We start from the raw sequence: 22286 nt of genomic DNA on the forward strand, positions 1-22286 counted from the left end.
TAAACACCAGCAATGGAGCCTCCTGTCTCCTGCCCTCTGCAGGGCCCGGCTATGGGAGCTCCAACATCTGTACTTAGCTCATCGTGTGGGTGCTGGGGACTGAACGCGTGTCCTCATGCATGTATGTAAGAGTACACCAAGCGTTCTTGCCTAGTGAGCCATCTCCTCAGCCCACAATTACCCGTGGAGATCGGGAGACAGCCTGGAGTGCCAGTCCTCCCTGGCTACCTTGTTTTGAGGCAGGATCTCTCTGCTGTCCTCTGCTGCATGAACCACCTGGTTTGAATACACCCCAGCTTCTTTCCCCACCTCACAAATCCCCCCAGAAGCCCTGGGATGATAGACCCTTGCAGGACCGTGCGATGTGATTTTTTTCACTTTTATTGCCACCCAGTTCTCAAATAAACCATAAACACAGGCTTATTCTTAGTTATGAATGCTCAGTATTAGCGTGGCTTGTCTCTTGCCAGCTTTTCTTAATTTAACCTGACTACCTTTTGCCTCTGAACTTTTATCTTTCTCTGTTTCTTTATACCTTTCTTTACTTCTTTCTCCATGACTTGCTGTGTCCTGGGTGGCTGTGTGGCTGGTCCCTGGTGTCCTCTTCTCCTTGTTCTCCTCACTGATTTCTCCTTCTGTTTATTCTCTCTGCCTGCCAGCCCCGCCTATCCGGCTTCTGGCCGTTTAGCTCTTTATTAGACCATCAGCTGCTTTAGACAGGCACAGTAACACAGCTTCGCAGAGTTAAACAAATGCAGCCTTAACAACAGTCACACACCTGAAAATAATATTCCCCACACTACTCCCTCGGGATTCTAACGCAGGTTCTCACAGTTGTGCGGCACAATCTTGTAGTCACAGAACAGTCTTCTGGCCTTGAATGGTTCTTAACAGGCAATATTTCTGAACCGCTAGAAGCATTTTGGAAAGGCGCACAGACATTTGGGGCCCCTGTAATGACGTGAAGTGGTAACTAGGGGTGTTTAATAGGGAGCTAAGTGTTTTGGATGTGTTCTAGGAAGTCCATCCCACAGAAGGCTGATGTCCCCATGTCCCAGAGGCAAAAGGTCTTCTGAGTAAGTCAAATCAAGACCTGCATGTAGGGGCTGGAGGGATAGCTCAGCAGTTTAGAGTGTTGACTGCACCCCCAGAGGACCTGATTCAGCTCCCAGCACCCACATAGAGGTTCACAACCATCCGTGACTCCAGTTTCAGGGCACTGGTGCCTTTTCTGGCCACCTTAGGTACCATGCACATATGTGGTACACAGACATACATGCAAACAAAGCACACATGCACATAAACAAACAAACAAATTTTCAGCAGGGTGGTGGTGGTGCAAACCTTTATTCCCAGCACTCAGGAGGCAGAGGCAGGTGATTTCTGAGTTTGAGGTCAGCCTGGTCTACAAAGTGAGTTCCAGAGCAGCCAGGGTTACACAGAGAAATCCTGTCTAAAAAAGAAAGTAAATAAATAATATAAACAATAAATAAAATTTAAGAGCCCTATATACCTGGATCTTGCCGACTTCCAGTTTTCCTTGTGGAAAGGTGAAACTCCTCAGGGGACTTCCTCTTAAGTTCCCTTGACCAAAATTCAGTCCCTTTGTCCTTCCTTGTCCAGGGGAGTGTGAGCCGGTAAGTATACTGCAGGTCAAAGGGAAAGCTTCCTCCTCCCAAAGAACTATGCACATCCTGTGTAAAAGTTGGTCTCAGGTCCTGAGAGGCGGCTCAGTGCTTCTGAGCGCATCCTGCCTGTGCAGAAGACCCACAGTAGGCAGCTCATATCAGCCTGTAACTTCAGCTGCAGGGAATCATACGCCCTCTTCTGGCCTCCACAGGATGTGCACCCATGTGCTCAGGCCCACACACGGGCACACACACAGGAGGCAGAGGCACGTGGATCTCTGTGAGTTCTAGGCCAGCCTGGTCTACAAAGAGAGTTCCAGAACTGAGAAATCCTGGGGCATATGAGGCATGTCAGGGTTTTATTAGAAGGGAAGAGGTCTCTCAATAGGGAAGTAATGGAATTAGCCAATGTTGAATTCATCCGGCATGGAGAGCATTTGGAGTGAAAGACCAAATGTTAAGAACACGGAATGAATCCTGAGGGAGAAGAAAGACAAAGACATAGACACTCACAGACACGCGGGTGGGGGGATGGGTGGAGGTAGTGGGTGGTGAAAGGAAAAAGTCAAGAGAATTCCCAGGGGCATTAGATTCTCCCATCTGACCATCTGACCTCTTCAAACATGAGTCAGCCTCCAACCCCATGTCTTGAAAGGCTGCTGTGGTCTTACCTGTGGGTTTTCTGCATCCTCTCAGGAGCCCCCCCACCCCCCCGTCAGGACACTCCCCTGTAGTAATGAGGCAAGCAGGCCTGCTTTTCATCCCGCTCAGCTCCTGCACATCTAGCTTTATACCCGAAATAACAACACACAAATTGTTTTCTTTTAAACACTGCCTGGCCCATTAGTTCCAGCCTCTTATTGGCTAATTCTCACATCTTGATTAACCCAATCCTAATAATGTGTGTAGCACCACGAGGTGGTGGCTTACCAGGAAAGATTCTAGCCTACATCTGTCTCAGGTCGAAGAATCATGGCGTCTGCCTCACTGCCTTCTTCCTCCCAGTATTCTGTTCAGTCTACTCCGCCTATCTAAATTCTGCCCTATCAGGCCAAGCAGTTCTCTTTATTAATTAACCAATAAAAGCAACAGATAGATAGAAGACACTCCCACATCACTCCCCCTTCCACCCCCACGCTCGCCCACACAGCCGACCTTCTCTGGGAAACTTCCCTTCCATGGTACTATTCTGCATGCTTTCCAGCTTCTGTGACAGGGCCCTTTTCTCTGTGTGCATGTGTGTATGTGTGCGCGTGCTCATGTATGTATGGAGGTCAGCCTCTGACATTGTTCGCCAGTTGCCATTTATGCTGGTTTGAATAAGAATGACACCCCTCCCCCACCCCCGCCAGAGGCTCACATATTTGAATGTTTGGTCACCAAGGAGTGACACTATTTGGAGGAATTAGGAGGCTTAGGAGGTGTGGCCTTGTTGGAGGTAATGTGTCACTGGGGATGGGTTTTGAGGTTTTAGAAGCCCAAGCCAGTCTCTCTCTCTCTCTCTCTCCCTCTCTCTCTCTCCCTCTCTCCCTCCCTCCCTTCCTCTCTCCCTCTCTCCCTCCCTCCCTCCCCCTCTCTCTCTCTCCCTCCCTCTCTCTCTCCCTCTCTCCCTCTCTCCCTCCCTCCCTCTCTCCCTCTCTCCCTCCCCCCTCTCTCTCCCTCTCTCTCACTCTCCCTCTCTCTCTCCCTCTCTCTCACTCTCCCTCTCTCTCTCTCTCCCTCTCTCTCTCTCCCTCTCTCCCTCTCTCCCTCTCTTCCATCAGATTAGGATGTAGCTCTCAGCTACTGCTTCAGGGCATGTATGCTGCTGTGCTCCCTGCTGTGATGAAAATGGATGAACCCCTTGAACTTGTGAGCTTTGTTTCATAAGTTGCCTTGGTCAGTCAAGCTGTTCCTTCACAGCAGGAGAGCAACACGAAGAGGCTGTCCTTGTGTTCTGAGATAAGGTCTCGCAGAAGTCCAGAGCGCCCCCATTAGGACCGGCTGACTGGCTAGTGAGCCTCAAGGGTTTGCCTGACTCCACTTCCCACCTCTGGGATTATGAGCGTGTACGAGGGCAGTGTTCTCTGTGTTCTGGGGACTAAATCCAGGACCTAGCGCTTGTACGGCCAGCAGTTTATCCACCCTGCTATCTCCCTAGATCCCCTCCCTGCTGTGAATTCACCGCTTTCTTCTCAAGCCCTCCAAATGCAGGCAATGTTCTCCCCGCCCACATCTAGGCTCTGCCGTCTATCCACACAGCCTCTACACTGATAAACCCGAGAGCGGCACTAGATCCCAGGCTCATCGCAATCACCTAAGTTCAGTGGCTTCAGATCCAAGCACAGCCCCAGAAAGCTGGTGTCTGAGGACATCCTTGGAGATCAACACAAGAGTGATTAACTTGAGTCATCATTAAGACAGGCCGAGCAAGCAGGCTGAGCCCACAGTAGGATAACAGTCTTAAGTGGCTTCAGGATGTATTATTAACTCCGGCTAATATTAACTTTGAGGTCCAGCAAAGGTTCCCAGCCGCCCAGAATGTCAGAGATATTTTCATAATGCTCTATCACCACAGACATCCTGCTGACACTGGCATCCACCCAGTCACGCTCCAAACGTTAATTGGTTAATATCTTCACAGGCTGCTTTTAAAGGGGGGAGGGGACTCCGAGCCCCCTCCACTAGCTTACAACTATGTCTTCTTATTACCCCCTCCGAGGGGCTCAGGAGGCCATCTTCTGTTCCCATTGCCCCAGTTGACTCGCTGGGTTTAATCTCTGCTTTTAGCCTCCCTTGCCAACCCCCCACCCCACTCCCACTCCCACTCCCGTCCACCCTGACCAGCTGGAAGTCTTCCTAGACTTCTCTCTAATCTGATTTTTCTCTGCTTTTCAAAAGCATATACTTTGCTGGCCACAGTGCTGTAGGGTTGTGGTCCCAGAACTTGGGAGGCAGAGGCGGAGGGAGGTTCCCTCTTCTGGGTGACTCTGGAGTGTGTCAGATTGACAATAAGAACTACCCAGGACGCATTCTTTCTTGAATGTGCCCTGGGGAGAAGAAATTGTGAAGAACAAATAACTAAAGATTGGAGCTGTAGTAAAGGAATTGGGGGTGGTGGTTCAAAGGTGAGAGTCGCTGGGGTCCATACAGGCAGAGCAGCTTCTGAGTCTGCAGAGTGTACAGCAATCTGCCCTACAAACCCACCTCATCGGTAGCACGGCATGGCGAACGAGGTTCCTTGATTCTAATCTTAATTCTCATATCACGGCACATAGTAAATATATCTATATATCCATGTCCATATATATGGGGTTACAGAGTAAAGACGGGTCTGCCGCAGAGTCCAAGAGGCTTCAGGCTGCTGAAGGAGCATTGATAAGATATCAAATCAGACCAGTGCCTGGCAGGGCTGATAAATTTTGAAACCTGGTTTCCTTGAAATGATTTTAGTATGCTTGTGTGCCCTTGATGTGATTTTAGTATCTTTGTGTGCCCTCCCCCTCTCGATCTGCCCTGATAAACTCATAGTCTATTTTCTTCTCCAGGAACAAGCTTTGTATCAGTCGTGACCTCCGAGAGACGGGGCCCTTTCTCTGGGTCTACCCAGTGCAATCTCCTTCTCCTCCCCTAGAATGGAATCAAAGGCTGCTTAGGAAAGTTGTCTCCCAGGGCACTGTACCACCTGGAAAACCCCACTCCTTAGACAATGTGGAGTAACCCATGTATTTCTACATTCATCAGTGGATCACCTAGTGCTGCTTGAGTTAAAGCCATGCCTAGACTTACAGCCACATGAAGGGAAGAACCTTTTACTGCTGTGCTGCGTACAAAGACAACAGTGCATTTGCCAGACAGATAATTCAGCCATGCGCTCACCTGGTCACCAGTTCCATCCCAGGCACCGGAAAAGAAAAAAGAAAACAAAAATCATTTTTATTTATTTATTTCCTTGTTTGTTTTATAAAGAACACAGGCAAACACACGGTCCCAGACAAGGCTGATCCTTTTATAGGGAGTTAGGAACGAAAAGTTAACAGCAAAGATGTCTGCTTTAGATTTACTGAACATCAAGTTTGCCATATCCTTAGAGGGAGGTAACTCCCCTCAACAAAAACACCCTTGAGTTGTCAGTCAGCTGGAGCCTAACCTGAGGCTCCACACAGAAATCCAGCCAAAACGTGCGCGCGCACGCACGCACGTGTGTGTGTGTGTGTGTGTGTGTGTGTGTGTGTGTGTAGGGCAGGGAAGTGACCAGGCAATTTCACACCAGAAAACTGTGTGCATCAGAGGACACAAACTAAGAATGTGAGCTGCCCAACCTGAGAGCCCATCCCAGGGCTCAGATGGCGGAAGGAGAGAACCCACTCCAGCTAGTTCTCCACAGTGCGTGCCCAACCCTACACAAAATTTATTACATTTATTTAAATGTGATTTTAAAAAGAAGTAGAGGAATTGGTCATTTGAAAGTAGCCTGAGGGTGGAGAGAACACGATAGACAAGACCCACAACCCTGGAAAAATCCAACCTATTCCTTACTATCCCAAAATACATCTTAAAACTTCCACGCTCGGAGGCCAGACCCTGGTGCCCTGTGTGACTGGGGAGGGGGAAGCGGATAGCCAGGGTTTCTCAGCAAGGAGCAGGGAGGAAATGGATCAAAGGTGCTGTCAGATCCGCCCGTCTTCCCCTCCTGCAACACAACTACGTGCTCATCCCCGGTCCTCCACCCCGGCTGCCTCTGCCTGCAGGGCCAGTCGCTGATGCAATCCGCAGCAGAGCGCGCCCAGCTCTCCATCTTCCGTGCTCCGAGACCCTGAGCGCCACGTGTCGCCGCGCTGCAGCGGGAGGAGACGCAGACCTGCACCCAGGAACTGGAGGCACCACACGGCCACGAGCAATGAAGGTAAGTGTTTGACTGAAGCTCCTGCTAGAATGCAGCCCCCCACCCCCCCACCCACACTCCGGGACATCGCGGACGTAGAGAGGAGGATGGAAGGACAAGCTTGCTTTGTTCCCCGTCCTCGGCCACCAGGCGTGGGGACCTGGACTCGTTTCTGCCCGCAGATGTTTCCTCTCCTGTTCGTGCCTGGGGTCTGTGGGTACGGTACCCAGCTTCAGAGGATGCCACAGCGCCTGTCCCACATGCTCCCAAGGCGAGAAGAAAAACGGTGCTTTTGCGTTTGAGCTGCCGCCCAGAGATGGGGTTTGGGCTGGATGCTCTGGGGTGCTCTCCTGGTGGGTGTAGTGGAAGTGGGAGGAGCACCCTCTTATCTTTTCGGTTCCAGATTCCACGTGGGAGTTACAGATCACTTGAGCTTCAGGGCAGCCCGAAGGACTGGGGCGTCCCGCGCTGTATTCTAACGCTAATGGGAGGTAGCTATCCTAGTCATCAGCCAGAGGCGTTTAAGGCTGTTTTCCAGGGCTCTGACTCTAGGAAAAGCTGCGGGATCTGAAAGGTGCCCCTTTCTAAAGGAAATGATACTCAGTTGGTTGTGCTGTTTTCTAGCTTCCGGGAAGGAAGATTCCAGCTATAAAATGTGGGCTTTTGGGAGCAGCGGCGCGCGGCCACGTTTCAGAAACTGAAACGTGGAAGAGGGAGTTAGAGACGCAGACTGCTCAAGCCTCACTGGGCGGCATCCCCGCTTCTCCATTCATACCGTGCCTTCCCTTGCCTCCAGCCCTGACAGACGCGGGTGATGGGTAGTTTGTTTTTTCTTATTTGGCATCTCTACCTTATTTCACTAAATCCTATGCATTTGCTATTTTTATAGACGTGCATTTAATGTATCCACAATCTCTCTTAGTCAGTAGCTCATTCTGTATACATTTACCTTAAAATATAAGTTCCCAAACTCCACGGGTGGGCAGTTTGTGTATAGAGAAGAGCTTACACGCCGAAGGTCACAAGCCCACTGAGAAGAGGGGCTTACATTTCCCAGCTGTGACCCCTCTGGCGAGGCTCAACGCTGTGTACTAACAAAGGGGGCCTAACCTAGGATGGTACTGCCTGGTCGGGAAGTGGGGGAGGGGAGAGCGCGTCTCAACTTAATCTGCTTTCTGAGCCCTTGAAACAAGATGGAGAGCTTAAAAAATTGTCTCTCTGAAGCAGGCTTGGAGGTAGTCCCCGTGCTTGTGGGGTGGAGAGAGAAGAATCCGGAATTCAAGGTCACCCGTGGTTAAAAAGCAGCAACCCTGAGCTACAGGAGATCAAACCTGGGCTATAGGAGACCAACGAAAACAGAGAAAAAGTCTGTGTTTGAGAACTGGCCTCGGCTCATTAATTCTGAAGTTTATATATTTGGAAGGGGTTGGAACCCTTTGGACGGCAGTGAAAAACAGCCCTGTGGTCCTAGCTGGTATGGCTTCCCGGAGTACCTGTGACTCACTGGTTGTTTTCCTAACTGTAGGTTTTATTGTTTCTCATGTGTGTCCACGAGGGAACTGCCTGGAAGCTGTTTCCAACTAGAAAAAGTTAGGACTATCCAGACCTTACTTCAGTGCATAAATGAGGAAGCTGCCCGGCCTTCAGGTTATGTCTTTTGGGGTTTCAGGATTCAGGCTCCACAGAGAGTCTTTACAGAGGTGTCATGGGATGCCTGGCTAAAGAGTTCCCACTATTCCTCCAAAGTCTGCTAACCATATTCATAAAAAAAAGATTTATTTTTATGCGTGTGGATGTTTTGGTGTATCTGTGCACACACACATGCCAGAAGGGGGCCATCAGATCCCTCTGGAACCCCAGTTCTGAATCACCATATAGATTCTGGGAATTGAACCCAGGTCTTCAGTGTTCTTCATCACGGATCTCTCCGGGCCCGAGAGGGCAGCATGCGAGAGTCTGTTCTCTCCGCCCTCTGTGGGGGTCACCAGGCCAGATCTAAAGAGATGGGACTTGGTAGCGAGCGTCTTTGCTCATGGGCCCGGTTCACTGACCCCACTGCCTTTTGTGTGTATGTGTTTGATGTGTGTTGGTGTCTGCATGTTTATGTGTAAGTGCGGGCCTACACATGCTACCATGCATGTGTGGAGGTCAGAGGGCAACCGCTGGAGCTCCTTGCCCTTCCTTGTTTGAGACAGTCTTTGTTGCGAGCCATGAGTATGCCAGGGAAGCTGGCCTGTGAGCTCTGAGGAAGTGTACTTCTGCCTTGCTTGACATTGCTGATCTCTGGGGATTTGAACTCAGGTCCTCATGGCTGTGTCTTACTCACTGAGCCACCCACCTCCCACAATCCCTTTAAATATGTAACGGCTCCAGGGGCTGTTCAGCGCATGCTAGGGGCATGCCTGTGAGACCTGTATGTTAGATGTCATCGTCCCAGCTCCCCCTACCCTCTGTGGACACGACTTTCCCAGCAAGCATGGGAGAATCTAGCCGACCCACTCAGTTCTCGGCTGTATCTGTGGGCAGCCTTGGCAATGCCACTTTATATCCCAAAAAGCTGCTCAAAGTGTTTAATACAGCGAATAACAACATCCCTCCTTCTGGGTCTCCAAAGCACAGCTGGTAAGAAAGTGCTTATTCAGTCTAGCCCCAAGAAACTGGTGCTGTTTAAATCAACAGAGACACTTGTGAGGACTGTGGCCCAACGTGAAAAATCATTCCTGGGTTGGAGAGATGGCTAGGTGGCTAAGAGTGCTTGCCGTTCTCACCCAGCCCCGAAGTTTGGCTCCCTCCTTTCCCGTTATGTAGCTCACAACCACCCGTACCCCCAGTTCCAGGGAGTCTGCTGCCCTCTGGCCTCCAGGAGCTCGCGAGCTGAAGTCCACGCTCAGACGCGCAGAAAATAAACCCAAAGTTAGGGCTCAGGGTGTGCTGGTCCACAGGTGTGACTCTGTCTACCTCATCGAGGTCCCCGTGTCCTGTGAATGTGACATCCAGGCAGAGCTCTGGCCACCAGTCAGGTGCCAGCGTCCATTTCATCACTGCCCTAAGTAATTCTTTGGACTCAGTCACTGAATTACATTGCTTCTGGAATTGAATGTTTATGTCCTTAAAGTAGCTTAGAAATCAGACCATCTCACCTGCAATAGCATGGTGTGCCTCACAGGCATTCTTCATCAGCTAGGCCTCGACTTTCGGGGGGGGGGGATAGCTTTCCCAGAACAACGTTTGTCTAGTGTTCAGTGGTTAATGGGAAAGGTGTGTGTGTGTGTGTGTGTGTGTGTGTGTGTGTGTATAGTTTTCCGAGACAGGGTTTCTGCAGGAGCCAGGGCAGTTTGCTGCACACCTGCCAAGACAAGTTCGATAGACCAACAGGAAGGTTAGGCCTGAGTCTCAGTTTACCCTAAGGCGATACCTGGTTCCAAGAAAGACCACTAGCTGGGACCACCCATGTTCCACCCAGGAACAAACCATCCAAAGGAAATTCCTAACTTTCCAACTACTATAAATAGGATCACTTCACTTGAAGTCCAGCATGCGCCCATCCCCTTTTGTCCAGGGCACCCCTAGACAAATGTCAGCATATCAGGGATCCTGAACCTTAAAAATCCCTCTGCTGTTATAAAACCCCACCCTAAACGTGCTCAGGGCTCTTTGATTGTGCCAATATGTCGGGCACATGGAGAGTCCGAGTTTGCAAACTTGTGTAAGAATAATGACTCTTTGCTTTTACATACAGGACTCGGTCTCCTTGTTGATTTTGGGGGACTCCATGATTCTGGGTATAATGGTTTTCTCTGTGTAGTCCTGGATCCTGGAACTCACTCTGTAGACCAGACTGGTCTTGAACTCACAGAGATCCACCTGCCTCTGCCTCCCTAGTGCTGGGATTAAAGGTGTGAGCTACCACCCTCGGCTGATATATTCTTTTTAAGAAAAGACTTTAATTCTTACTTTTTAAAGATTTATTTTATTTTTTTTAGTGTGTGCATGTGTGTGTGCACTATAAAAGGCCAGAATGGGAGTTACATATGGTTGTGAGCAGCCTGCTATGAGTGCTGGGACTGAACTCAGGTCTCCTGGAAGGGTAGGAAGTGCTTTTTACCACCGAGCCATCTCTCCAGGCCCTATTTCTGTAAGACAATTTTACCAGATCTTGAACTTGAGATCCTACTACCACTGAGTGTGGGATTATCATGTAGTCTGGGGTTACCACATAGTGTGTGGTTACCACGTAGTGTGGGGTTACCACGTAGTGTGGGGTTACCATGTAGTGTGAGGTTACCACGTAGTGTGGGGTTACCACGTAGTGTGGGGTTACCATGTAGTGTGGAATTACCACATAGTGTGGGGTTATACTAAAAACTGGGATTGAAAACTATGAACTTGCTATACATTACAAATAACCTTAATTTAAAAAAACGCAAGCTCATTTATTGTTTATTTTCATGTATACACTTGAATGTTTGATCAGTTGGCATTAACTGTCTCCTATGTAGTGTGTGTGTTTGTTATTTTGGCCTTACCTGGATGTCTGCCTTTGGAAGCCTTGTTTGGTTTTGGTTCTTTGAGACAGTCTCATGTAGGCTAGGTTAGGGTGTAACTCACCATGGAGCTCTCTATGGGGGCTGGAGGCAGGCATGGCAAGCCCCTGGCACACTGGCCAGGGATTCTGATTCGTTATGAGTGTAAATAACGCCTGTTCAGGTGCTCACCCGGAGAAGCCCTGGCTGTTAACAGAGAGACTCAGCTGAGACACCGTTTGCATCCACCCTGCGTGAGGCCCTGATGGATTGCCCAGGGCAGTCATTGAGCGGTTCTTTACTGTCCATCACCACACAGAGGGGGCATTTCTGCCAAGTGTGCTCATGTCTGGTTAGCTGGCGGAGGTACCATTTCCTGTGATCTCGGTCCTGGATGCTAGTTCAGCAAACTGTGAAATCATAATAAGCACTTCTTTGAACTCTGAAGATGAAAGATAAGAGCATAGGGAGTTGACACGGTGAAGGATGCCTGCCGTCTAGGCACTGGCTCTGAGTACCTGAGGACACACACAGATGTGAACCTGTTCCTCCGCTAGTGGCCGTCAGAGTCTGAGCTCATCTTTGCTCTTTCAAAGCTGTTGACAAGTCTGGCCACACGCCCTGACCTAGGGTGTGGTTACTTGGTGGTTTGGACATTAAAATGGCCCATAGAGGTGGATCCACTCTCCCTGACCAAAGGTCAGAGAATTCAAGCCTACTTCTGTTCCTTCTTTTAAAAATAGGAGGTTTGATGTAGGGAGTGGCTGCCTACAGGGTACTTGGTCTAGGGTGTGTTCACTGCATATTCCTGCCCAAAACATCAAACAACGTACTCGGGAAGTAACGGCTTCAGGTCTCAAGTATTAAAGCGGGTAACTGTCCTGGTTGTCCTTTGTGTCCTGTTAAAGCAGTTTTTTGCCTTCTCTCCCCTTGTGTTGGGGCCTAAAAGTGTAAGAACAACCATGGACAAATTCAGGATTCAGATTCACTGAGTGTCCCTCCCTGTGCTGTTCTGTGCTTGTCTCTCGTTTCTCCTATATCTGGTTTTCTTTCTCAATAATTCTAATCCTCATGCTTTCATTCTGGAACGTATGAGTTTTAGCTGGTCTTCGACAGGGAAGGAGATAGAATCATAAATTTAAGGTTACCCTTGTGTAGAAAGTTTGAGGCCAGCCTGGGTTGTGTGCTACTTGGCTTTAAAGAATAAAGATAGCTAGAGCCATAACGTACGTAGGGAGGCTTACTGCATCGCGGACTGACTCCACGGTGTTGGGGTTGGTGGACGCTCTGTGCACAAGGGCCTTGTTGGTGAACCGAGGAGAAACAGTGGGCTTGAAAAAGGGGGTGATAGCTTCATTAAGAAAACGATGCTTGGGCAGGAGAGGGTTGGTGGCTGTCTTCTTACTCTTCAGCGACTCAGCCTGGGGTTAAAGTATAGAACAGAAGTCCTGGGCCCAGAGTGCTGCCCATTCCCAGTCCTGGACAACTTGTTTTCCGTTGTTGCAGACAATGCTATTTTTAAGCGAACTAAAGAAGGCATACCAGGGCAAAGCCAGCAAAGAGGCACTGACAGCGTTCACCAAACCCTCCTACTCTGAAAGAAAAAAAGATCTATTAGGCTGCTTTGTACTTTCCTTCTGCCAAAGAAAATTTGTTCTTTTGGGTTTATTTTTCTAGCTTTTAGTTCTCTCCACGGAGAGCAGGGATGCTCCCATTTCCTGCTGACTTCTGCCACCCGCTGGGCCATCTCAAATTCCTACGCTTGTTTTCCCTTCACATTTGCTCTTCACACCAACTGTTTGTGCCTCTTTTCCTGACTGGCTTACCAAGGAGCTTATGCATATTTTTATTTATTTTTACATTTATTCATTTAATTTTATACACACCTGAATGTGTGTGTGGCTAAAGAAGCACCACATAAAGTTTGAGATCAGCCTGGACAATATGAACTCAAAAACAAACAATGAATGAACAAACAAATAAGCAAAAATCCAGCCTCCCTCCCTGAATAAAAACAGCAAGGAGTATGTAAGCGTGTCTTTAATGTACTAGTTATACATGCAGTAACAGTCTATAGGCAGTAGCTGATTTTATTTTTATATAATTAAGCCTTGGCAGAGCTAGTTCTTATGCTACTAGATTGTATACCGTATAATTTAAGCATTATTTTCATCTTTTTTTTCATAATTATTTATTTTATTTTATGTGCACTGGTGACTGACTCTCTGCCTTTCCTAGTCCCAGAATTCTCTCTGGTCGCCCCGCCTATACTTCCTGCTTGGCTACTGTCAATCAGCATTTTTTAAGCAATGCGAGTGACAAATCTTTACAGTGTACAAGAACATTCTCCCACAGCAGTTTCAGGTGGTTGTGAGCAGTCTGATGTGGCTGCTGAGAAATGAACTTGGGTCCTCTGGAAGAGCAACAAGTACTCTTAGCTACTGAGCTATTGCTCCAGCCTCAAAGAGCCTGTTTTTCAATGGACACACTATTGTAATATATGAACTGGTGGTGATGATCATGCCTACCTCTTATGGAAGGTGTTAGGATTATACACAATCACATAGGCAAAGCATATTTAGAGTGCTGCTAACTGCCATATGTTATGCATAAATATCAGCTAAATTATTACAAAATACTCATATGGTAAAGTGAACACAATTTTTTTTTCAAGCCATATATGGTGGCTCATGTAATCCCGGCACTGGGGAGGTGAGTGAGCAGGAACAACTTGGGTTCGCAGCCAGACTGGTCTCCAGAAGGAGACCTTGTCTCAAAATCCAAAGCAGGAGCTGGGGACATCGCTCAATCATTTGAGGGCTTGCTCAGTAAGCATGAGGTTCCATCCTTACACCACATGGCAATGGACATAGCAGGGCACACTTGTGATCTCAACCCTCAGGAGGTAGAGGCGGGAGGATCAGAAGTTCATGGCCAGCCATGGCTACAGAACACGTTTGAGGCTAGTCTGGGTTCCACGAGACTCTGTCCTGAAAGCAAAAGAAATATCAGTCAGCCATGCACTAGGAAGAAATGATCGAATTTCAGCTGCCCTGGGGAAGCAGTTTAATCTCCCCGGTGCTCGGTCCTCCAGGTAAACCAGAGCATTGATCTCCCCAGCCCCCAAAAAATGGCCTGGAAAGGGACCAGCTGTTAAGAGCAAGGATCATCCCCCCCCCCACACACACAGGACACAAGTTTGGTTCCCAGGACCACAATTGCCTGTAACTTCAGCTCCAGGGGGAGCTGCCCCCTTCAGCCTCTGACACCTGCATACGTGTGCACACATCCAGCTCCACCACACAACTGAAAAACTTGAAAAGTAACTAAACACTCAAGGGAGTGGATTTGAGAAGTTGGCCTTCCTTGGACCTCTGCTCTTTCCTTGGCCCTGACTTGAATCAGAAATGCAATTCTTGCTCCAGGCTCAGACCCTTGAAAACACTGTATCTGCAGAAGACCCTTGAAAACACTGTATGTGCAGAAGACCCTTTCTCAGGCTCAGACCCTTGAAAACACTGTATCTGCAGAAGACCCTTGAAAACACTGTATCTGCGGAAGACCCTTCCTCAGGCTCAGACCCTTGAAAACACTGTATCTGCAGAAGACCCTTCCTCATGATTAACTTTCTAACAGACAGCAATATTGAGGATGAGGCAGAGGCAGAATATGTAGCTGCCTCTGGCTCTTCCAAAATGAAATGGGACACAACCCAGCTACTGGAAAACTCTTCTTCAGTCTGGGGGACCTAGTGATAGTTTGATCATTTTCTGACAATTTAGAAATTCTAGGCCATCTACTATACAGATTGTTCAAGACCAGCCTAGGCTCCATGAGACCCTGTCTCAAAAAAAAAAAAAAAAATCAAAAATTAAAAAAAAAAACCCAGTAATACTAAAAAATACCAAAAACTGCTGATTCACCTGCTTCCTAAACTGAGACTGTCGTATATCACGGTTACTCACAGAAGTAAAAATTTATGCCAAGTGATTGGTGATAAATAGACCCCCCCACCATGCACTTCAGAAATGTAGCAAGTTTTTCATCAGTTGCCAGCTCACAAATATAACTACACAGAAACTTACTATTGTGAAATCTTGGCCTATAGCTTAGGCTTGTTCCCAACTAGCTCTTATAGCTTAAATTATTCCATTTATATTAATCTACATTCTATCACATGGTGTTATCTCTCTTCCATCTTGCTTTCCTTCCTGTTTCCTCTCTATGTCTCCTGGCTTCTCCTATGTGCCTAGATTCCTCCTCCTCTTCCTTCCTTTCCTTGGAAATCCCACCTATACCTCTTGCCTAGCTATTGGCTGTTCAGCTTTTTATTACACCAGTCACAGAAAATATATCTTCATATAGTATACAAGTATTCTATAATGACCCCCCATTTATTTAAATAAAAAGGAAAGGCTTTAACTCTAATATAGTAAAACTATATACAATAAGAACAATTATCAGGTAAGAATTATATTCACAATGTCCAGTCCATTTGCATTTGGCAAATTCAGAGAATGTATTATCTATCTTATCTTAGTGAGTCCAACGTTTTGTACCTAATTTACTTTTTATCCTAACTTGCATTATCATCCTAAAAATATCTTTTTAGATTTTAAAACATCTTAGATAAAAAATTTAAGCTTTTATGTTTCTTGATCTTAATAAGCTTTTTACCTCTTATGGAACTTTCTTTTCTGAATTTGGTGACAAGGAAAAGTGACTATCTGGTCTTTATCCCCATCAGAGACCCGAAAAGGATATAATATTTCCTGGTAAACAGGAAGTTCAGGGCAAACAACTTCCAAAACTATAGAAATGACAGAAATAGTTGGCTGCCTGGACAGTCATCCAAGGTTCCTTTGCAGCATTGGGGCATCCATCTTTGGCTTACTGACCTAGATTATCTAGCAAATGTTTTTGTGAAGCAGGAATTTTGAAGGCTTGTCCTACTATGTCTTAGCAAAGTTCGGCAGTTGCTGTCTTTTGTGTCCTGTTTATCCTGTTTGGACAGCATACTGTCAACAGTCAAGGTAAGGGAAGATTCTTGCCCAGTGGCTAGCTTTGACACAATAAAAGCAAGCTCAATATAGAGGTTTTTCAATGCCCATCACCCTTTTTTTGAAGTAAATTGATGCTGCTAGGAGCAAACATGTCTCACTGTCACGAAAAGTCTTATGCTATTAAAACATTTTTAAATGCCGTATTCTGTAGGTCTTTGAAGTGTCTGAAGACCATCTATCTATTTAAAATATTTTTTCTGTTTGACCTTTAAAACATAGCTAATGTGACTATGAGATTGATTTTTATAGATGACTATTAACTTGTGTTTATTATCCTAAATAGCTTTCAAAAATAAATTCAAATTACATTTTAAAATTATCTGCATAGATACAATCCCTTAAACAAGATTAGAAGCCTAAATATATTATAATAAAAATAACCTTAAAATTGTATTAATATATAAAAGTCCATATCCATGTAAAATATTTGAGCCTAGTAGTTGTTCAAAAGTAGACTCAACAATCTACCCTTTTATTCCATCATTTCTTGTTGGGGGATGTAGACCCTCAGACTCTGAATTTCCTGTAAGTAAGTTGCTTGCAGCTGCTCTGAGCAAAACAACTTGTTTTCCTGTGTTTGCAGCTGCTCTGAGCATGAGACAGGGGAGTGGGTTCTGGTGGCTGCAGCTGAAAGATCCTGAGAGCTGGGGTGTGGCCAGAGCTGGGGCATGACCAGACCACTATATAAGCTGCCCCTGAACACAGTAAAGTGGGCATTCTTGTATCAAGGATGACCTGTGTCCCCCATCTCTGTCTGTGTGTCTTTGTGTGTTTAAATCCAGGGCCCTTGCTCGGCTTACAAACATGAGGTCTTGTAGTGCAGATGGTATGCTACATGCGTGGTACAGGCATAGCACGGCATAGCGCAGGTGTAACAAGTGGTGTAGATGCTCCAATTTCTATGCTATATTCTCTTTATTCCCTCCAGAAAGAGATCCCCGAATCTAATCTCCTTCGTTTAACTTTTTTTCTGACCATGACCAGTAACAGCTTGTAAACAACCTCCCTAAATGATAACAAACACCCATAGCCCGCTGACTTACTAAAAACCATCCACTCTACCTCTTGAGAAAGTGAGTGTCTTGTCTGGGAGTGATGGCATCTTTAGGGGACCCTGCAAAAATTGAGATAATGGTCAAGTCCTAGGAGGACTTTATTGTCCAGTCTCTGTGTAATGGGAAAGTGTAGAGCTTAATCAAAGTCCTGGATGGAGTATCTGTGAGGGTGACCATCGAAGCTAGCAGCTTTAAAATTGTTTTGGATGCAGATTTTTGAGGAAATTGCAACAGAGGCATTCTGAGAGGTTGGATCACATGGGCTACTTGTTTTTATTGATGTCTGGTCCTTTTGTTCTGAAAACACACAAACTTTAAAAGGTAACATATATAACTGCATTAACCCAAATACAGAATGTGTGGTTTGTACAAGTTAGCTAAGGATTTATTTTTGTTTTATATTTGAGCAGGTAAAAGACATCTGTCAATTTTATAAATCCATTTGGACGTATAATCAAACTGTAATATAAATCTTTATTCATATGAAAGGGTGGCATACAATAAGTCATGAGGACTCTGTAGACAACAAGATTTATCAGGTCTCATCAACTTCAGAACTGTTGCCATTTAGAGGGATCAGCGTATAAAAAAGACCTGAAGTCTTTTTCTTTTAATTTTTAATGTTTGTAGCTAAGATATTCAGAAGGTCTTCCCCAATCAAATATGATCTTCATTAATTTTGAAGAGACCTATAGCTTTTTGTTTCCTGTGGAACAAAGGCACAACCTCTCTCCCAATACAACATATTTTCTGACTTCCATTCTGAAGTCAAGACATTCTTAAAATACATAGATTGGTTTAATTTAGCAGTTTCTATAACCCAATGCCTCTCAAAAGCTATTGTTTTTTGTACATTAGCATTTAAAAAATTCAGAGTCAGCAAAGCACCATACAGGATCCAGACACCCTGTGTATTTCCCATCTTTTTGTTTTGTTTTGGTTTTTCGAGACAGGGTTTCTCTGTAGCTTTGGAGCTTGTCCTGGAACTTGCTCTGTAGACCAGGCTGTATTTCCCATCTTTACATGGCTTATTTCTTATATACTTTACTCGCTCTATAAAGATTTCACTTTATTATTTTTAAACTATTTATTTTTCCATGACTTTTATACCCATTTCTTTAGCATCCAAGCACATGTTTAAACCTACTATATCCGTTTAGAAGATTTTTGGTCTGGGCCTGACTTTTCGCTTGTGTTTAACCTATTTTGACTGCATGAGCCAAATCTTAAACCACTAAGTGGTGGCTAGTCTCTCCGTTGCGTGGCTCAGCTTAGCACATGGCCTGGCAGCTGGCTCTTCCGCTTCAGGGTTGGTGAGAGCAGAGCCTCAGGCCTGTGAGCCCCAGCCTGGAGCAGGTCTATCTGCCCTGGCTCTGGTAGGTGCTCTACCTCGTGTCCTACCACTTGGTAGCGAGCACTCTGCTCATAGACCCCATTCAAGTGCTTACCATATCCTACAACACAGAAGCCCAGAAAGAAACCAACCAGACTAAAAAAGTAAGAGTTAAGTCTTCAGAGGACTGGACTGCATCTGGGCATTGAGGGAACCTCAGTGGGAAACTGGCTTTTCTCTGTGCGTGGCACCAGCCATCCAGGACAGGCTAACTAGCCAGCGTTCTCAGGAAATGGGAAATCCACACGGCGTAGTGAATTTGCCGAAAGCCTTTGTGGATGGATCGTGTCTGGTCAAGTGCTATTTCTTTGTTCTGCCCAAGCCTCTCATTAAGCCAGGCTGTAACTGTGCCCTGTGGAGCTCTGGTTCTGTGGTTCTTTTATGTTCCCTAAATTATATACAGATTAGGTTTCACAAACAACATCGATGTCAAAGGAGCTCTTGACTCAGGCGTGTGATGGAGCACACTCACAGTACAACCACTTCTGAAGGACGAAGACTCAGGATGGTCCAGGCCAGCCTGAGCTACACAGTGTTATAGGCCAGCCTGAGCTACCTGAGACTGTCTGAGAGAGAGAGAGAGAGAGAGAGAGAGAGAGAGAGAGAGAGGGAGGGAAGGAGGGAGGGAGGGAGGGAGGGAGAGAGAGAGAAAGAGAGAACTCAGGAGCTGAGCGTGCACTTGCATGACTTCTGTGGCTTGGGTCCTAGAACCCTAATTAGTGGTTTCAAGGGAATGAGGGAAGGACAGGCCCATGGATGGGAATCAGGTGGGATTCTCTCATGGCCACAGCCTGGAATCCCAGAACCCCAGCATGTTTATAGGTACAACTCAGGGAGAGCAGGGTCTTCACTAACACAGTTTCCCCACTGTCCCCCCAAAAAGCAAAAGTCCCAGTGACATTTAATGGGGAAGTCTTGCTAATCAATTATCTTTAAGAGGTGGGGCCAAGTTAGGGTGTGGCTTTCTGGGACCCAGGTGCTCTCTCTCTCTCTTTCTCTCTGTGGTTCCCTTGCTGAACAGCTGAGCTTAGACTTCTTGCTTCAGTTTCGTGAGTTTTCCCCTTATGATAAATAAAAATATAATTGTTTGTCTTTAAGCTAGCCTGGTTATTTCCGGAATTGAGTTAGTTTCTGCAGACATTTAATTATGTCTCCCGCAGTCTATGGAAGTTGGGCAAGGCAAAATATCATGGAAAGAGGAGGAGACAGGAAACAGTTTAGTAAACTAGCTAATTTAAAGTTCCAACCTTAACAGCCACATTTAAAACCTATTTTTGCTTTGCTTGGTCTTTTGAGACAGCGTCTCACTAGATAGCCCTGGCTGGTCCGGAACTACGTAGATGAGGTGGCCTAATTAAGGTCTTGAACTCACAGAGATCCACCTGCCCCTGTCTCCTGAGTGCTGGGATTAAAGGTGTGCCCTAGTGTGCTTGGTTCCACCTTTAAACAAAAGCATGGCAGGTCTGAATAATTCATCAAATTTCAGACACTAAACATTTAGAAAAGAATGAAGTCACTGCCCTGGACTAGAAATGAAAACTGAACTCATTTCTTCAACCTAGAACTTTCCAAAGAAGATGGCCACACAGAAGGACTCTGGAGCCCCTCAGTTTCTCAATCTTCAGCACAAGTGACTGCTTTGAACTTAGCATTTGTTCTGATCAGGCTAAAAACCAAAATGGAGCCAGTCGTCCCTAAGTTCTACATTACCTACTCTTCTAGTTTCAACAGACAGAAAACATTTCCTCTGTCCAAGCTCGTATCAGATGTTCCCCGGTGTTAACCAATCGGCTGGGCCCCCTGCTAAGTGTTCTAGCTTGTTGGAACGAAGTGTTTTCCCATTCTGAAATAGAAAATAATGTCAACCAAGCCAGGGGTGGTGGAACATGCTTGTCACAGCAGTATGGAGGCAGAGGTAGACGGATTGCCTCTAGGTTGACATCAGTACGATCTACTTTGAGTTCCAGACCAGCCAGTGCTGCATAGCGAGACCTTGTCTTAAAGCAAAATGAATGAAGCCAGATATTTAAATTAAATTAAAAAGACCTTTTAAAGGTCTTGAAAATGTAATTTTTAAGAAAGAACATTGTGTGTGTGCGCGTGTGTGCATGCACATGCATGTATGTGCGTGTGTGTGTGTGTGTGTGTGTGTGTGTGTGTGTGTGTGTGTGACACATGTAGTCTGACTTGTGGGAAGTAAGTTCCCTCCTAACGCCACGTGGGTTTGGGGGTCAAACTCACGCTGTCAGGCTTGGTGGGAAATGCTCGTGCCCGCTGAGTCATCTCTTCAGCCCATGGGTTTGTCCTTGGTAACCCTTTCTTTAAATCTTTCCCGAGGTTTGCCTGGCAGGAAACATTTGATGGAGGGAGCGTCTTGGCAAGCATGGGTCCCACCTCTATTTCACACTTGCTTTTCACCCTCTTTAAAAAAATCAAAGCCTTTCTTTCATCCTCTCCCGGTGGTAAGCCACAAAAGTTGCTAGGGCAGAAAGAAATGAATGACTTTGGTTATTGCATCTCAAACCCTCTTTTAATTACGCCACCATAAATCCCTGTCTGTCCTCCCGACTTTGTCTCTCTGAAACTTCACTCCCAGTCAGGGTGGAACAGGATCCCAACGGGGGCAGCTACTGTACCCTCCACTTAGCCAAAAAGAAGACAAGGGTCGCAATGCATAAACCAAAGGACTGCTCCAACAGAAGACCCGGGTTCATTTCCCAGAACCCCTGGGTGGCTCACAACAGCCTGTAACTGCAGAGGGATCCCACAGCCTCCTCCGGAGTCTGAAGCCACTGTCCTCACAGGCACATACACACAGACACATACCTATACACAAAATTAAAAATGAAAAGAAAGCATTTGCCTGGGAATGGTAGTGTATACCTTTAAAGATGAGTTCTCAGAAGCCAGAGATAGGTGCATTTGGAGCTAGCCTGGTTTAAGGCAGTGAGTTCTAGACCAGCCAGGCCTACATAATGAGACCTTGTCTAGAAGTAAATTAAAAAAAAAAGTATGCTTTTAAAAATTGCGTATTTAGAGAAAAAGAAGAGAAAGGGAAAACAGTTTCTTAGCAAGCCTTGGAGAGCTATCTTGAGAGCTATCAAAATGATGGTTTGTCTGAAGCCCATAGAAGCCAGAAGAGGGTGTTGGATTCCCTGGAATTAGAGTTAGAAATGATTGTGAGCTGTCGTGTGGTTGCTGGGAATTGAACCTGGGTCCTCTTAACCACTGAGATACCTTTCTTAAAATTGATTGTTTAAGATTGTCAGCGCTGGAGCTTGCCTCCAGGGCCTTGTGCATGCCGGGCGAACATGCCAGGCTGCCGCTGATGCACCCCCAATTCTGATTTCTGCTGAGTCACCCTGCAATCCAGGGATCCAGTGTCATCTAGTGTCAAGGTCCCTACAAAATGAACAGAACTCCTTTGGATACTGTGATTGACGGTTTCCTGCCCAAGCTGGTAATGGCCTTTAAGGTTATAAAGAGCACACCAAGACAGGCTTGCCCCTGGCAGCGTTGCCCCAGGAAGCTTGACGGGCCCTTTTAGCCAGATGGTGTTTGTTGTGGACTTAATGATGTCCCGTGGCGCGCCGGGTGCTGGTTACTTCATTTCTGAAAGGGCACAGCAGTTTGTAGAATGAGAGAGTAGTCAGAGGGATGGCAGAGAGGAGAAATGACTCCACTTAGTGGACAAGGGTCGAGTCTTCCATTTGGGCTCTGTATCTGCATGCATCCAGTCCAGTGTGTGACCCGATGAGTT

General features: G+C 46.5%; 1 protein-coding gene across 1 annotated transcript in view; it reads left to right on the forward strand.

Annotated features, from left to right (window-relative positions):
• Positions 1-5824: 5824 nt before the first annotated feature.
• Bcat1 (branched chain amino acid transaminase 1) overlaps positions 5825-22286 on the forward strand; it is a 68862-nt gene continuing 52400 nt past the window's right edge. The window contains exons 1-2 of the mRNA XM_075982306.1: positions 5825-5993; positions 6359-6513. Coding sequence (XP_075838421.1) covers positions 5954-5993; positions 6359-6513 — 195 coding nt within the window. The 5' untranslated portion in view covers positions 5825-5953. The remainder of the gene's footprint in view (positions 5994-6358; positions 6514-22286) is intronic.

This window comes from Microtus pennsylvanicus, chromosome 8 (genome assembly GCF_037038515.1).
Source record: "Microtus pennsylvanicus isolate mMicPen1 chromosome 8, mMicPen1.hap1, whole genome shotgun sequence".
NCBI classification, from domain to species: domain Eukaryota; kingdom Metazoa; phylum Chordata; class Mammalia; order Rodentia; family Cricetidae; genus Microtus; species Microtus pennsylvanicus.